The 17,018-nt window shown below is 48.1% G+C and overlaps 1 protein-coding gene across 1 annotated transcript; it reads left to right on the top strand.

The window, feature by feature from the left end:
- Positions 1 to 10,531: 10,531 nt before the first annotated feature.
- Inafm2 (InaF motif containing 2) lies at positions 10,532 to 11,635 on the top strand. Its single transcript, XM_040746038.1, has one exon. It carries the CDS (start codon positions 10,901 to 10,903, stop codon positions 11,357 to 11,359), a length of 459 nt encoding a protein of 152 aa, XP_040601972.1. The 5' UTR covers positions 10,532 to 10,900; the 3' UTR covers positions 11,360 to 11,635.
- The last annotated feature ends 5,383 nt before the right edge of the window (positions 11,636 to 17,018 follow it).

Raw genomic sequence — 17,018 nt, forward strand, 5'->3', positions numbered from 1 at the left:
GGTGTGCACTGCCACGGGCATGGGTGAGTCATCTTTCCAACTGTGCTTCTGCACATGCCCATTTTCCATCAAAGTCGAGCAAGGGCGCACCAGGAGACACCCCAGTGGACCCCCAGATGCAGAATATAGTTTCCTTCTCCATTACATAATGGCATTCAAAGGATGGGAGTCAGTTACCCCTGCCAGCAAGTGACTCCTGGTCTTGCTTCCCGCCCAGCTTAAGTCAGCACTTTGTAAGCACCCCAGACAGTGAGTGTGGTCTTTCAGATGGAAAACCAACTCCATATTCAGGATATATCCAGCTTGAGTCAAGTGAGGCACCAACTTTTCTAGAACAAAACAGGTGCGATATAATCAACTTGTTACCATATGTCAGGCTGGTCCTTGGGTTTGGGAGGTAGCAGAGAGGTCAGTCTTGCTGTATGGGAGTCCATTCTGGCAGACAACTCCTACCATTACTTACATGCCTGTGCACAGCCTCCATCTAGATCACCATGGCCATTCATGTGACCATTGTGCCATGCATGGTTGTTGACGATCTTTTGTGCCGGGTTCTTTTAAGTGAACACACACACACACACACACACACACACACACACACGTCTGCGGAAGTAGAAAAATCACAGCTACATTGTCTGAGTACTGTGGGAGCCTTCCTCTTGGAAACACGACCTCTAAGTCAATGTCTTAGTCACTGTTCTATTGCTGTGAAGAGACACCATGACCACAGCAACTCTTATAAAGGAAAGCATTTAATTGGAGCTGACTTACACTTTCAGAGGTTTAGTCCATCGTCATTATGGTGGGAAGCATGGCGGTGTGCAGGCAGACATGGTGCTGGGGAGGTAGCAGGGGGAGAGAGAGAGAGAGACAGAGGGGGGAGGGGGAGAGATGGGACTAGGCTTGAAACCTCAAAGCCCACCCACAGTGACACATTTCCTCCAACAAGGCCCCACTTCTTAGTCCCTGTCAAGTAGTACCACTTCCTGATGACCAAGCATTCAAATATATGAGCCTACGAGGGCCATTCTTATTCAAGCCGCCACAGTCGAGTTCTAAATGTAAAACTGGAATCAGATTTGGAAATTGAACAACATCTATAGGTTTTTATTGGAGCAGCTTGTCTGTCTTTGATCTTTGATCCACTAATGTTTTAAAATTTTTATTCATGCATCTTTACTACATTTTAAAAGTTACTTTGTGTGTGTGTGTGTGTGTGTGAGAGTGTGTTTGTGGGCACAGGTGTGAAAAGGTTTATATGTGGAGATCAGGGAACAACTTGTGGAAGGGGGTCCTCTCCTCTCCTTCCAGGGACCAATCTCAGGTCATCAAGCAGCAGGTATCTCTAGCTGCAGAACCATCTCAATGGCCCTATTAGCATATCTTGACAGTACCAAAAAAATAGGTTTTAAGATGACATTTTCATACATGTAAATATGTTTTGATCACATTCAGTCAATATTATCCTCCCTTCCCTTCCCCCTCCTCTGGGTCCCCTCCCCCTCCCAAATAGTCCCTCTTCTGCTTCCATGTCTTTTTTAAAATCTAGATTCCTGTGATGGCTAATTTTGATTGTCATCTTGACTGTATCTGGAATTAACTAAGAGCAAGATGCTGGGCACCCTGCTGCAGGATTCTCTGAATCAGATTGGAGTGGGAAGACCCACCCTAAATTTGGCCCACACCTTCTGGCAGGCAGAAACTTTGCCTTGCCTGCTTGTCCTCACTCTTGCTGGCAGATCCATCTACCCTTTGCTGTGGCATTTCTTCGCCCATCTTAAGACCAACATCTTCAGGATTTCATCATAGACCGAATATCAGCAGCTCTCCTTCAGGCCTTCAGCGCCAGCTCAGGACTGCAAGGCCTCTAGCCTGGCAGACTGAACAACTACTGGATTCTTTTTTTTTTGTTTGTTTTTATTTTTGGAGACAGGGTTTCTCTGTGGCTTTGGAGGTTGTCCTGGAACTCGCTTGGTAGTCCAGGCTGGTCTCGAACTCACAGAGATCCGCCTGCCTCTGCCTCCCGAGTGCTGGGATTAAAGGCGTGCGCCACCAACGCCCGGCCCCAACTACTGGATTCTTGACCTCAGCCATGTGAGGCAGCCATTGTTGGGCTACCTGGACCACATCCCAGGAGGACAATCCATTCTCTCAGTTCTGTTCTTTTAGAGACTCCTAATACAATTCCTCATGTGAAAGAGAATGTAACATTTGTCTTTGAGTTTGACTTATTTTAATTAACAAGCTATATTCATTTTCTGGAAAATGACATGACTTCATTCATTCATTCATTCACTCATTCATTCATTCTTATTCTTTTTGTCTTTTGAGACAGGATCTCACTGAGCAACCCTGACTGTCCTGGAACTTACTCTGTAGACCAGGCTGGCCTGGATCTCACAGAGAACCACCTGCCTCTGCCCCCCCCCCCACCAAGTGCTGGGATTAAAGATATGTGCTACCACGTCCAGCTTGTTATTATTTTTCTTGATGATTGTTATCCTAATTTGGGTAAAATGGAATTTATTTTTAGTTTGCTGTTTCCTGATGGAAAGGATTAAACACCTTTCCCCCTATTTTTTTTATTTCAATACTTTTTAAACCATTTACCTTTGAAGATTTTTATGTGTATGAATGTTTGTCTAAGTGTACCTATGTGTACTATTTGTGTACCTGATGTCACACGGAATACACACACAGACTAGAAGAGGGTGTTGAATCCTCTGGAACTGGAGTTGTAGTTGTAACTCCATGTGGGTATTGCGGACTAAACTCAGGTCCTCTGCAAGAGCAGCAAGTGTTCTTACCCACTGAGTCATGTACCCAGCCCCTCTTTTCATGAATTTATTGACTATTGGTATGTTTTTTTCCTTTGGAGAACTGTATGTTCAGTTCCTTCCCCCATTTACTGATTGGATTGCTAGTTCTCTTGGTGTTTAACTTTTAAATTGTTTTTTTTTTATCTTACTTATTTGATACATATGGGTATTTTGTCTACATGTGTGTCTCTGCACCACACTGTGCCTGGTGCCCTTGGAACCCTGGGACTGGGGGTACAGACAGTTGGTTGTGAGGTGTAACATGAATAATAAAAGACCCAGAGTCAGATATTGGGGTTCAAGCTTCAAGCTGAAGATCAGAGAAGCAAAGCAGCCAGTCACTAGCTCTTTCCTGTACCTCAGGCTGCAAGGGCTGTCCTGCCTCCATGAATTCTCAGAGACAATGCTGTCTCCATGAGTCCTCAGAGGCAAAAAGCTCTGAGTTCCTGTCTCCTCCTCCTTATACTCCTTTCCATCCAGTCATATCACTCCTGTCTCCACCTCCCTAGTCCTGGGATTAGAGGCGTGTGATCCCAAGTGCTGGGATCACAGGCATGAGCTCTGTTACTCTTCACTCTTGTGTAGGCCAGGGTAGCCTTGAACTCAGAGAGATCCACCTGCCTGTCTCCTGAGTCCTGAGATTAAAGGTATGTGCCGCCACCACCTGGCTCTGTGGCTTGCTAGTATGGCTGCTGGGATTAAAGGTGTGTATCACCACCTGGCTCTGTGGCTTGCTAGTATGGCTGCTGGGATTAAAGGTGCGTATCACCACTGCCTGGCCTCTATGGTTTGTGGCTAGCTCTGCTTTCTGAACTCTCAGGCAAGCTTTAACAAATCATAAATAATATAGCACCACAGTGAGGGGCCGTGTGGGTGCTGGGAACTGACACTGAATTCTTTATATACTCTGGATACTAATCCCCTGTCAGGTGAACAGCTGGCAAAGGCCCCCCATATACTCTGTCAGTTATCTCCTCACACTGGCTGGCATCCATTTCTCCTGCTGTGAAGAAGCCTTTTCACTGATGAATCCCGGATGTCAGTTCTGTTCATCTGAGCTCTTGGGGGCCCAAGCAGAAGGTACTTATCTATTCTTACATCTTCAAGTGTTTTCCTCTGGCAGTTTCAAAATTTCAAGTCCTTTTTTTTTTAAGATTTATTTATTATGTATACAGTGTTCTGCCTGCATGTGTGCCTGCAGACCAGAAGAGGGCACCAGATCTCACTACAGATGGTTGTAGGCAACCATGTGGTTGCTGGGAATTGAACTTAGGACCTCTGGAAGAGCAGCCAGTGCTTTTAACCTCTGAGCCATCTCTCCAGCCCCCCAAAGTTTCAAGTCTTACATTAAGGTCTTAGACCTTTTTAGAGATTTCATAAGGTCAAAATTATTTTCATAATACTAAGATGATAATTTGCCTTTTGAAGTGTGTTGACATTTGGACCAATGGTGCAAAAGTAATCGTGCATAAAACTTTGGCATCTTTAAACTGCTGTGCCCAAGATGCAAAGTCCCCAGAGACCACCAGGGAGACAGACCCACTGAACTGTAAAAGCAAGGTTTTAATTGTTCATCCATCCATGACAGGGACCCCCGTCAGACTAGCTGTCACAGCAGCCTCCAGAGGGAGTGAAGTCTACTGCTAGGCTTTAAAGACAAAAGTTACAGGATTATAGCAGTAAGTATGGGTTGGTTTCTGATTGGTTGACATTTGGGAACAATCAAGAAATTATTCAAAGTCATGTTTTTGGCGTGTAATACCTGTGTACCCATTATTCTCATTGCTAAGGGGGAGCATTCTGTGGTTTCTATGGCTTTGTCTTGTTACTTGCAGGTGGCCTGTTGTTCATAGATACCAATAGTTTTCAGAACTATATTGTGGAGACCACAAGGGAGGTTTTGGTGCCCTCTGGAGTTTCTTTTGTGGCCAAACAGTTCCCAGGAACCAAGTATCTAGGAAGCCGGGGGGGGTTGTCTGGAGTTTCTTTGTTGTTAAGTGTTAGCCCTAGATTCTGGGAGGTCAGAGGATCTGGAGTTTCCTTGTGTCAGAGGACTACATGTCTTTTCTGTAGCCTGTCATGGCTGCTAAAGCAGGGGCCTAAGTGAGGGTCTGGTCCCTTTATTTTTAAATTATTAAAAGTAAAGTCTTTGAGTTTAGTTTACCCCTTTCATAAACAACAAAAACAAGGAAGTGACACTAAATGGAATGTCAATGATCAACTATTAAGTTTAAGAGAGGAAAAGGAGTTGGGTGGTGGCTCACACCTTTAATTCCAGTACTCGGGAGGCAGAGGCAGGCGGATTTCTGTGAGTTTGAGACCAGCCTAGTTTAAAAGCAAGTTCCAGGACAGACTCCAAACCTACAAAGAAACCCTGTCTCAAAAAACAAAAATAGATAGATGGATGGATGGATGGATGGATGGATGGATAGACAGACAGACAGACAGATAGATAGATAAAGAGAGGGTGGGGGTGGGCTAGGGGGTCGGTGAGGGACAAGGGAGGACGGAAGGGAGAGGGAAGGGGGATTGATATGTAAAATAAGATTGTTTCTAAAAATAAAGATAATTACAACATAGAAATAAAATAAAAGAGAGAGGAAAAGGAAGACAGGGAAAAGCCGGTTTCACTTGAGAATGTCCTTCACAAAGCAATAACCATCACTAAATTAAATCATGAGGCTTACACACATTTCTTTTAATATTCTGAGTGATTGACTGTAAAGCGCTCTACGGCACACAGGAACATAACTGTCCTTTTGGGGAAATCATGTGAGCTATTGGGTTATGAACTAAAGTAGCCACCTGCACTGTGGAACATTATTCTCACTTGAAGAATAACTGACATACAGCTATTGTCATGCAGCCTTGACTACATGGCAGCTGTTTTCTCAAATGTGAACCCAGTGTCCCTGTCACTTTAAGGAGAACTGACATCTATTACTAATGATAAAAATCTGACCTTTCAAGTGAAAATAGAATTTAGAATAACATATATGCACCATATTATGACCTTGACTGAATTCCAAGGGCTTAAACTGTTTCTGGTGTTAACAAATATGATTAATATATTGCATAGTTAAATGTATCAGTATTTGGAAATATACATACATTGGTAAATCAAGATTTTCATAATAACCAAAGCAGGATGTTACAAAATCATACATAGGTAAAAGTGCCATTCCAAGAGCAAGGTGGACAATGACTTTAGTGTCAAGTACCAAAATTCCATTGATATAGTAATAATGGGGTGCAGGTTTTGTTTTATTTTGTTTTGTTTTGAGACAGGGTTTCTCTGTGTAGCCCTGACTGTTCTGGAACTGTAGACCAGGCTGGCCTTGAACTCACAGAGATCAACCTGCCTCTAGGATTAAAGGCATACACCACCACTGCCCAGCTAGTAATAATATTTTATAGTCTGCAATGCAACTTCCATTTAGTACTCGTTGAGATTTGGTGTAGTACAAAAAATAGCCACAACAATCTGAAAGACTACTAAAATACTCTTCTATTTTCCAACCACATATCTACACGATGCCAGATTTTCTTTATATATTTTGACCGAAGGAACACAGTGCCAGCAAAAGTAAGGCTCCAGCTGTCTTCCATAAAGCAATGTTCAAGAGAGTTGTAAAAATGTGAAACTGGCCAGGCATAGTGGCACATGTCTTTTGTCACAACCGGGGGAGGCAGAGACAGGCAGACCTCTGTGAGTTCGAAGACAGCCTGGTCTACAGAGCTAGTTCCTGAAAAGCTGGGGCTAAACAGTAAGGTCCTGTCTCAAAAAAAAAGTGACACTAAGCCAGGGCATAGTAGCATACACCTGTAATCCCAGCATTCAGAAGGCTGAAGCCGGAAAACTTCGAGTCCAAGGAGAGCCTTGGCAACGTAGTAAAGCCCCATCTTAAACAAAGCCAAGCTGCTTGAACAAAAATATTCTTATATTCATAAAAATATGCTCTTTGTTCACATGCAATGGAATTGTAATATCCTAACAAAATCATATTTTATCAATTCCTGCTTTCTTTTTAATGTGGCAATATATCAATATCTATCACCCGCACAAGCAGAAGTTTTTTGTTGTCTGTCTCATGTTGCCAAGACTAGTCTGGAACTCCTGGCCTGAAGTGGTTTCTCTGCCTCAACCTTTCAAGTAGCTGGGACTACATGATTGTGCTACCAAGTCTAGCTCTGGAAACCTGAAACTAAAATGCTTGAGGACCCCTGGGACAACTGAGCCACAATGTGCCACTGTGAGCTGTGAGCTAGCTTGTCTGATACTATAGTATCAACCTGGTCCATAGATACACTGGTTAGAACCTCCACCCCACTGGAAGCTCTTCATATTAGCTATATCAACAACTGGCTTCTATTGTCTTGCAGAGCCACTTCTGAAAGAGCCTCTTGCTGGCTTACAGAGGACAGTTCACACTGAGAAGAAGCACCATGATACCGGTATCCTTCCCATCATTCCTTCAGACATTCCTTTGATACCTAAGTGTTGTCTGAGTCTTCTTGGCAAACTTAAATAGGTTCCTAGCCACACACAGATTACACACTGTAGCACCCCAACTCTCAGTTTGTTTATTTGTTTGTTTGTTTGTTTGTTTGTTTCAGGACAAGGAATCTTTGTATAGCTTTGGAGCCTGTCCTGGAACTAGCTCTTGTAGACCAGGCTGGCCTTGAACTCACATAGATCCACCTGCCTCTGCCTCTTCTGGGATTCCGGGATTACAGGCGTGCGCCACCACTGCCCAGCTCAGTTTTTTTTTTTTAAACCTTCTTCTATGGTAGTTCTGGCATTCCATTTTACTGTGGTGTTTCTCCAACCTCCCAAGGTCTTTGCAAGGGTAGAAAATCCTGCCTTATGGAGCAGTGCTTCCATAACTATAGACTCCCTGATTCAATACCATGTTCAGGCCGTCCCACACCCCACTAACCTTATACATCTGTCTCTGGCTCCTACCAGTACATACTTGTAAATGTGGAGGCAGAGGCAACATCCTTTGGTGCCTGCTTAGGGACAGTTCCCAGGGACATCAGGGAACCATCCATAGCCAACCCCCCAGCAAATGGAGGAATGAGGATGTCCATCCAGTGGACATCTTAGCTGGTACCTCACAAAATCCACTACAGAGACAGAGTCCAGGATTGACTGAAGAGCAGGGTCAAGTACCTAAGCTCTGGAGTCAGGAAGACTTGGGTTTTAACTGAATTCTACTTATGTGACCTTGGGTAAGTACCTTAGCCTGTTTGAAGCAATTTCTTCTACAAAATAGACTAGATGGTAACTACTTGATAAATTGTGAATGCTTATGACTCTCGACATAGTTCCTGTCACATCCAAGGCCACAGTTCCTGCTGTTGCTTTGAACTTCTCTGAAAGCTGCCGGGGCTTCTTTCAGGGAGCAGACAACCCGGCGCGCCAGCGGAGACAGACGTTTAGCTGCTGCAGCAGAATTCTCCACAGGATGTTGTCCAAGAGGCTCCAGGGTGGTTGAGGATATTCACCAAAGATGGCCTTTTGGATCCATTCTGTCCCCAAACTTGCCTTGATTCTTGAGTTCCTGCCTAACCTTGATGGGGGAGAGGCACTTAGAAAAGCATATTCACTTTCAGGCCACTAGGGGGCCATTTAGTTGTCGGCAACAGGAATACACTAATGGTTTCTTAATGGCTCAGGCACCAGGGAGATCAGGCTCAATTATATCTGAAAGCATTTTGAGTTCCAGGGGTAAAAGACACTATGTAAATCCAGATAATAAATAGTGCTTATTGACGACAGGTTAAAGAATCTGGCACCGTTTCATTTGGAGAAGAATAGGGGAGGAGTTGAATAAGGGCTTCAAGTACATCATTGTTTAGAATAAAAAGAGTGACATGTTGTTTTCCTACTCTGCTGGGAAGCAAGCAAGAAAAAGGAAGTGTAATTTGCAACAGAAATATGGAGAAGTAATATGGAGTGCACTCCAGGAAGGGGACCAAAGGGGCTCCATATGGGTTAACACCCGTATGGGATCTTAAAGCATAATTCACCTTGGGATGGTTGTGTGATCGATCAATCCTGCCGGGGAAGTCAGAGAACAGAAAAAAAGAGAAAATAACATTTGATGACAATTCATGGATGTTAACTCTATAGGCCACCTTCAAGACTAGCTCTGGCTGCCCTGGGTGCAGGGGAAATCTCTCTCCTCTTCTTCCTCTTCCTCTTCCTCTTCCTCTTCCTCTTCCTCTCTCTCTCTCTCTCTCTCTCTCTCTCTCTCTCTCTCTCTCTCTCTCTCTCTCTCTCTCACACACACACCACCTATCATTCACAGAAGCCAATAAACACTCCAAACTCCCAGTGTCCTTGTAATTTCTCAGAAAGTAAAAGGACAAGCTGTTCCTTGAAACAGCTTGAGTTGGGCCATTTTGCTAGTGGCACAGCCCTACCTGAGCCTCCACGAGGACTGGATTAGAAGCTTGTGGTCCCAGCAGCCCACTAGTAGTGGCTTCTGTGCCTAGGGATGGGAGGATTGGGGTAAGGCTTGGGTAAGGAACATCCAAGTCAAAGGCTCCTGGAGAAGGAGAGGTGGAAAGGGCAGAGGGAGTCCTGCCCCGCAGGTAAGAAGCCAGCCAGGCCCTCCCTCGCAGAGGCCACATAGAGGGCACCCCACCCCAAACTCATCAGAACCAGTCTCCTCCTACACACCCACCGACAGTTCTCTCATCCATTCGGACGCCCAGGCTGTTCACAAAGGCAGTTTTGGGAACACGGAAAGATTCAAGCAGGAGGGCACCAGATAACACAGTGAACCCCACAGAGCAGAAAGAAGCAAAGGGGAAGGCATGGGGAACGTGATCACGGAGAGCCCCTGCATGCAGAGGGCTGTAAGCGCCCATAGGGCTGGAAGAGCAAACACAAAGTCTAGAGCCTGGTAGGACAAACCTCAAACGGGTAAGACAATTCTCTAGACCCTGGGGCTGGAAAAAAAAAAAATGAAAACGCTGAGAGACGCCTTCCATAGCTCAGTGCAGCCCCTCGGGTACAATTCAAGGCCAACCCGGCGAATCAAAGACCTGAGTAGGACCTGAGACCTGTTGTGAGGTTTGAGATTAAGGTAGTAGGCGATTCTAGAGAAGAAACTTTGGCTCTGTCCCTAAGGCTCACGGCAGCCGGACTCAGGGGCAAGAGGACCCAAACAGGCAAGATTCGTGTATTCTCAGAGTCCAGCCCAAGAGGAGAAAAGAATCGCAAGAGACAACGGTTTCGGTGCGCGCGCTAGGTTTTCAGACCTGAACCGGCTCTTCGGGGTAAAGGGGTCTGGGACACCACTACACCCGCTCCGGGAGAGCTAGCTGGAGATCAAAAGCTTAGTGTCAGCTTCAGAGGCCTCAGGGATCAGGGACCTGGTGGACCCTACCACCTACCACCTCCTAGCCTGGGGCGACGTGGGGGAAATGTCTGAATTGACCGCTCTCCGCCCAGCTCACCCTCCCCGCCGCCTCCCCGTTCCGCACTCCCTCCCGCAGAACGCCGCTCCCCCTTTAAAGAAGCACCGGTCGCCCCTTTAAGGCCCAGCCTCCCTTAACTCTCTCTTAACTGGGCGTCCCCCACGGGGCCCGCGACGCCCAGCCGCAGCCACCTCCCCAAGCGGTACTTCCGGGCCCGTGCATCGCCCTTTTAAGAGGCAGCCCCGGGCAGCGCGCGGCCCCGCCCCCTGCACCGGCGCGCCCCGCGGGGGAGCCGGGCTGGAGCTGGAGCGCGCGGTCGGCGCGGCCACTGGAGACCAGGCGACCGGCGGCCGGGCAGGCGGCGGCAGCGGATGGGGACTCGGAGTCGGGCGGCTGTGGCTGTGGCGGCGGCTGGGAAGCAGCTGGCGGGCCGGCGGCGGCGGCGGCGCTGGCGGCGGTGACGGGCCCCGGCGGCGGCAGCAGCGACGCGGTGGCGGGCTGCGGGCGGGCGGCGTGAGGAGCGGCGGCGGAGCGCGGGGCCGCCGGGAAGCTAGGGCGCCGGGACGCCCCCTGCCCAGTCCTCGCAGGCCGTCAGGCCCCCTCCAGCCGGGGCCGTGGAGCACCGGGCCAAAGGCCGGGGCCCCCCCATGAAGGAGCGCGACGCGGCCCCGGCCGAGCGGGGCAAGCCGGCCACCTACACCGGGGACAAGAAGGCGAAGATGGCGGCCAAGACCAACAAGAAGTGGGTCCGGCTCGCCACGGTGTTCGCATACGTGCTCTCCGTGTCGCTGGCCGCCATCGTACTGGCCGTCTACTACAGCCTCATCTGGCAGCCGGTGGGCGCCGGGACCTCGGGGGGAGCCGCCGGCCCGCCCCCCAGCGGCTCCAACGCCACCGGCCCGTCTGGGACTTCTGGGGCGGCGGCGGGGCCCAACACCACCAGGTCGTCCCGCCGCGAGGCGCCACGCGACGCTCCCCCGCTGCAGGCGGCGAGGCCGGCGCCCCCGGAACCCGCTGCAGACAGCCCTCTGGCCGGGCCGCTCGAGCGGCCGCGGGGCCCGGACGAGGACGAAGAGGAAGCGGCTGCGGCACCCCGGAGTCGTTGACCCTCTCCGGGTTGGGGGTGGTCGGGAATCTTCGTCCCCCAAGCCCTTAGGCAGGACTTTGCAGCAGGACCGGCCCCGGGGCCCTCCGGAGTGACCCCCTACACGAGCGAACGCCCCCACACACCTCAGCGATCGCCAGCTCGCCCCGGGAGCGGGTAACGCACAACCGGATCTTCAGCCAAGGGACCACGATTCGCCGGGGACTCGGGGTTTGATCTTCCCAGCACCGTGCTGCGCCAGGGCCCTGAGCCATAAGGGGAGCTGGGGGTGGGGGGGTGGGGAGAACCTAGCATCCAGCCCTTCTGCGCCGCTAGCTCTGGTGTATCCTAAAGCCAGGGGTGACTCGGGCGCCCCATCCCCAAGACTCAGGGGAGGGGAGGGAGTTGTGTAGGGGCTCTTTTTTAATAAGCTGAAGCTCTCCAAAGAAGAGAGCACCAAAAGTAGCGGAGCTCAGGTACGTCAACCTAGTTGCAGTGGCCAGACATGCGTTTAATTTATAGATCCCTGTATATAGTTGTTGACATATGCACTAGAAGCTATAATCACATAGAACTCTATGTATTTCCCCACACCCTGGGTAGCTACTGAATGGTGGGGTCCAGCAAGGGCTATTTGCTGGCCTCCAAATTGCACTTAGCCAGAAAGGCACAAACACAGCTTTTTTCCCCCCCTTTTCCATCACCCACTCTTTCACCTGTTCCCTTCCTGTTTTCAGAAAGATAAGTTCCTGACTTTCTTAACACAAGAGTATGGTCATTCTTAGACTGCTAACATGACAGTGGAAAAACCTTAGCAGTAGAAACAGTTAGGGAGGGTGGGGAATGAACCGATCCCCACCTAGAGCTCTGGTTCCCATCCTAGAGCTCCCACCAAAGTGGCTTCCTGTTGCAGCCCTGAGTATCTGGATGTATGCCAGGGGCAATGGAGAGGAGTGAGTGCTGTGTTTAGATCAGTCCCTTCCCCTCACAGAATTCCTTTAGGAAGAGCAAGCCTTTTTAAGTACAGTGATTGGCAAGTGTTTTCTCTCATTCCTTTTCCATCTCCACAATTATCTTATCTGGTTCCAGATCTTATTTAATTTCTTGCCCTTCTAGATATTCTCTTCCTCATTTTTGCATTTCCTATTTTCTGAGCCCGAAACAACACAGCAGCTTGCCGTTAGGACAAAATCAGTTTCAAAACCAGAGAGAGCTTTGATGTGTTGTGGTTTTGAGTTACTTTATAGGATCAGAAAGAGCAGAAGGTAGGAGTCAAGCTTAGGCGTGTGCTTGGATAGCCCGTGAAGAGACCAGCCATGGGAAGATTGAATTGACAGCTTGATAAGCTCCCACTTAAATGCAGCAAGTTTTCTAGAGGTGGTGACAAATGTCAAGGGATACGCACACACACTGCTACACACACTCACACACACACACACACACACAGCTCCAGGGCAGCAAAAAATTATACTTCTTCAATTTGGATTCCATTTCCTCTGCCACTTGCTTTTAGGCAATTGAATGTGGGTAGTGACAGAGATCAAACCCTTAGTGTTTCCTTTTTTGGGAAATGAGCTACTTAAAAAGAAACAAACAGAAACCCTGCCCACCTTGGTCCTCAACTGTCTATTCAGTTTTCTGGCCTACCTTGTAGTTAGCTCTGATTTAAGTTTACAGGACAACAGTCTTGATTTAAGCCATGTCCTGTCCTGGGCAAGAAAGTAGCTCCTAAGCTGGTGGCCTCCCAGCAGGCTGCTGACACCCCAAGGTGTCTGGGCTTGGAGATTGCTTCACAGCTAATGAGGACTTGGGTCATTAGGAGGCCCATGGGGATTTTTAAATTTTTGATGAGAGACTTGGGGGGGGGGGGGGGAAGAAACATAAAATGCCACTTTATAACTTCAATAATAGCCTGTAATTTATATTTATGGTGTGAATTTTTAGTCCTATATTTTAATAATTTGTAAATTGATCTCTTATTCCAAGAATCCTCGGGACTCGTGGGAGAATATCTGGGAGTCCATTCCTCCTCCCCTTGTGACCCTGCTTTCTGGACTGTTTAAATCCACTTTGGGATGAATCAGAGTCCGGCAAGACCACTTGTGGTCCAGCTGGCCTCCCGGCTCTTCCAAGCCTTCACTGGAATTGGGACGTTCTCTCCAGCCCTAGCTGTGAACACAACCAGAGACATTATTTGTAATTCAGCCATTCAAGATATACCTGTACTTTAAAAGTCCTGTATATTTTTTAAAAGTTTTATTTTTCAGGTGAACAAAAATACATTCTAAGAACTCTGCGTAAGCCTGTGTAGGTTGACATTTCTCTTACTGACTTGGTGGAGAAGGAGTAGAGGTGGTCTCAGATGCAGTGGGCGGGTGGTGATGAATAGGTTTAGAAGGAAAAAGCAATTGCCCTGCTGTCGTCGGCACCAGCAACTGAACAGATTAGAGAAGGGTGGCAGGATCCATCTTAGTCTAGATGATGCTAGTTTTTGACAGCCTAAAAAGCCGTAGGGCAAGAAAAGTTCTACCTAGTTAAAGGATACCTAGCTAAAGGGCTAGTAAGTGTGAATATTAAGTTTTAATGACAAACACTTAGGTGTCTGAGGTAAAGATCCCGTCCCTGCCGGCATCTCACCTCACGGTTGGCCTTTTGCTAACTCAGTAAGTGCTAACACTGGAAAGACAAAGCATGCATGCATCTGCACTGCTGCCCGCCTGCACCAGAGCCTGTCTCCCCTGGAGCCAAGCTGCTGAGAGGTGTAGGTTGCTTCAGAGGTGAGGGTCCCCCCCCTTAAAGCAAACAAACAAACAAAAAAGACGTGTGGGTGAAAATCATAAATATAAGGGATTAGTTATACTGCAAAAATAACATGGTACGAAACAGAGCTCAGCTCATTCCCAGACAATGGTACCCAGTACAGATCCAGAGTGAGAAGCCAGTGTTGGTGGAGCCCCCTGCGGCCTGCACTTCTCCAGAGCTGTTAGGGGGTGGCCACTGTGCTTTTACTTCACCTTGTAGTCTGCAGGGAGGCCAGGAAAAAGTCCGCCCTTCCTTTATTTCCCTCTTCAGCCTACACAATGGCTTTCTGTGAGAGGGCTTGGTAAGGCAGAGCAGGAGAGAGTTCAGTGGCTTTTGACTCAGCCCCTCCTTTCTGCGGATGGGGACATGTGGCTTCTACAGCTGCACACAGCTTACCACATTGGCCAAAGACAGCAGTAGGTACATGGAGAGCCTGCTGGCTGATTAGAACAGGGCCCGATGGGATGGGAATAGGCGTCGGAAACAGCTTTCTTTGCAAATGTTGGGAAGGAGCAAAACTGTCCGTGTTTTTAAGCCTGGAAGGTCTGTGCAAAGGACATTAGGGACTTCTCTCTAACTGCTCTGCACTGGGACGATCCCTAGATGTCTGCATAAATTGAAAGTCACCATGTTTATTCATTCCCTGGCAGCTTGAATTCGAAGGAAAAAAAAGAATGAGGTTTTGAAAGTCTTTCCTCCTGGATGCTCAGGTATAGAGAAGTGGGTTCTCTTGAAGCCTTAAGCAGCATTGTTTCCCCACTAAGGACTGCATGGTATGGCACCACGGTTTGGGAAGCTGTTCTGTCTACCTTGTTTTTCAGTTTTCACTGGGGAATTCTAAGCTGGTGTGTTCTGTAGTCGAGTATTTATATCCTGTTTTGAAATGCTGGAGGCAGAACATCTACTTGTTCCTACACGCTGCTCTAAGGAGTACTGAAAGGTTGGTGACTTTAGGGCCACTGCAGCTATTTAGAAGGTAATAATTGTCCTCCCTTCCTGTCTGCAGAAGATGGAGGTATTTCTGGAATTGCAGTTCAGTAACAAAAGGGCCACAGCTGTACTGTTTAATTGGCCTCCTCTGGGGAGGAAAGGGCTGCAGCGGCTTTGCTCAATTCTCATGACCAGTGCCAACTCAGTGCCTGGCACGGAGCACTGGGTCCTCAGAGTCTGTTGATCACCTGGGTGGTCACCATGATGGATGTAATGACATGTCATCGTGGTGTCCCTGTCATGGTCCACTCGTAGAACCTGCACCACAGCCCATAGTCTCATTCAAACTATAGCTGACTGGACGGCTCCTTCCTTCCATGCTGAGAGGCCTGGGTCTGACTCTCCAGTTTTATCCAGGGACCAGGGGTCCATGCTGTCACCCATGTGGATGCATCATAGGCTTTGTGACCCATTCGTTGTCCCTCTGCCCCAGCCTTAGTGTAGAGCTACAGAATAGCTGCACTGTTGACAGGCTTTTGGTCACATCTGTTTCCCTCCCAGACATAGCCTGTGGTTTTCTACTGCAGAGAGCCTATGTTACGATTTTCATTCCCTCCAGTAGCTCATCAAAAAATAAACAAAGCCTGCCTTTGCCACACACCCCAACTCTATTAGGATGTCCATTGTCACACCAAACACGACTCCCACTGGTCCCTCCCACACGAGTCACCTGGTAGGTCATAAGCACCCTTGCTGAGCCAGTTCTTGTGGTCCTATTCAGTTCTGGAAGCATTGGTTAAGTTACAAGAAAGCAACCAGGAAATCACCACACACTTCTTGCCCACAGCCGTCACGCCCTATTACCTACACAGCCCCATTTTCCTATTTTCAGCCATTAGTTTTTATACCAGTAGCAAGATTCTGTTTAATATCATCAGGAATATTTTCCACAAGCCATTACCATTAATTTAGTGTTTATTGAGCGCCAAGTGAACTCCAAAACTCTCAAAACCAACTTGTCAAAAAAAGTAACTATGTTCATCAGAAATGATTTCTCTTTAAATATGCCTTCTGCTCCCTTTCCTGTGTCCTAGAAGCCACCTTAGGTGCCTGCTGGGAAGTGTCAAGTTACAGAACCAAGGCTGAGATGGCTCAGCAGTTAAGAGCACAGGCTGGCCGGGCGGTGGTGGCGCACGCCTTTAATCCCAGCACTCGGGAGGCAGAGGCAGGTGGATCTCTGGTCCGACAGCCTCCAAAACAATACAGAGAAACCCTGTCTCGTAAAAACCAAAAAAAAAAAAAAAAAAAGAGCATGCCCAGGTTCCATTCCCAGCACCCACATGGTGGCTCACAACTGTCTGCAACTCCCATTTCCAGGGGATCCCCCACCCCCTTATGGGTTCCACAGACACCAGTCATGAGCCTGGTGCACAGACGGGCACACAGGCAAAACAGCCATTACATACGAAATACATTATGTATTGTAAAAAAGTTACAGGAGCCCGTATCAGAGGTGTAGTCAGCTCATGGCATGACCAGGGCCTGGGTACAAAGGCAGTGTGTTCTCAGAAGTGACCCCGGAACAGGAAGTTAAGATACCTGACAACTCATCAGTAGTGTGGAAAAAGCCTTAGCCTCTTCTGCCAGCCAAAGGGGGTACCATGAGAGCAAATGGAGGTGTGGACGTGAAGGGAATGAAGGAAGGTACACACACGAAGTAATCTGTTTTCAAGGGAATATCCATCCCTGTGGTAGAAAAAAATGCACAGCATGGAAAGAAATGCCAGGGAAGGCCAGCAGACAGGACAGAAACTCCCAGACCAAGAGCATCTGTATCACCTGAGAAACTGGTGGAACTGTGATAACCATGGGCCACAGACCAAATGCTCTCTTGGGAAGTGGGTCAGGGGCTTCTCTTTAAAACTAGTTTTCTAGCCAAGTGGTAGTGG

Source organism: Mesocricetus auratus, unplaced genomic scaffold (genome assembly GCF_017639785.1).
Source record: "Mesocricetus auratus isolate SY011 unplaced genomic scaffold, BCM_Maur_2.0 Super-Scaffold_100004, whole genome shotgun sequence".
NCBI classification, from domain to species: Eukaryota; Metazoa; Chordata; class Mammalia; order Rodentia; family Cricetidae; genus Mesocricetus; species Mesocricetus auratus.

What these genes read in the sequence shown, in the direction of transcription:
- Inafm2 (XM_040746038.1), top strand. Translation starts at nt 10,901, where the DNA reads ATGAAGGAGCGCGACGCGGCCCCGGCCGAGCGGGGCAAGCCGGCCACC.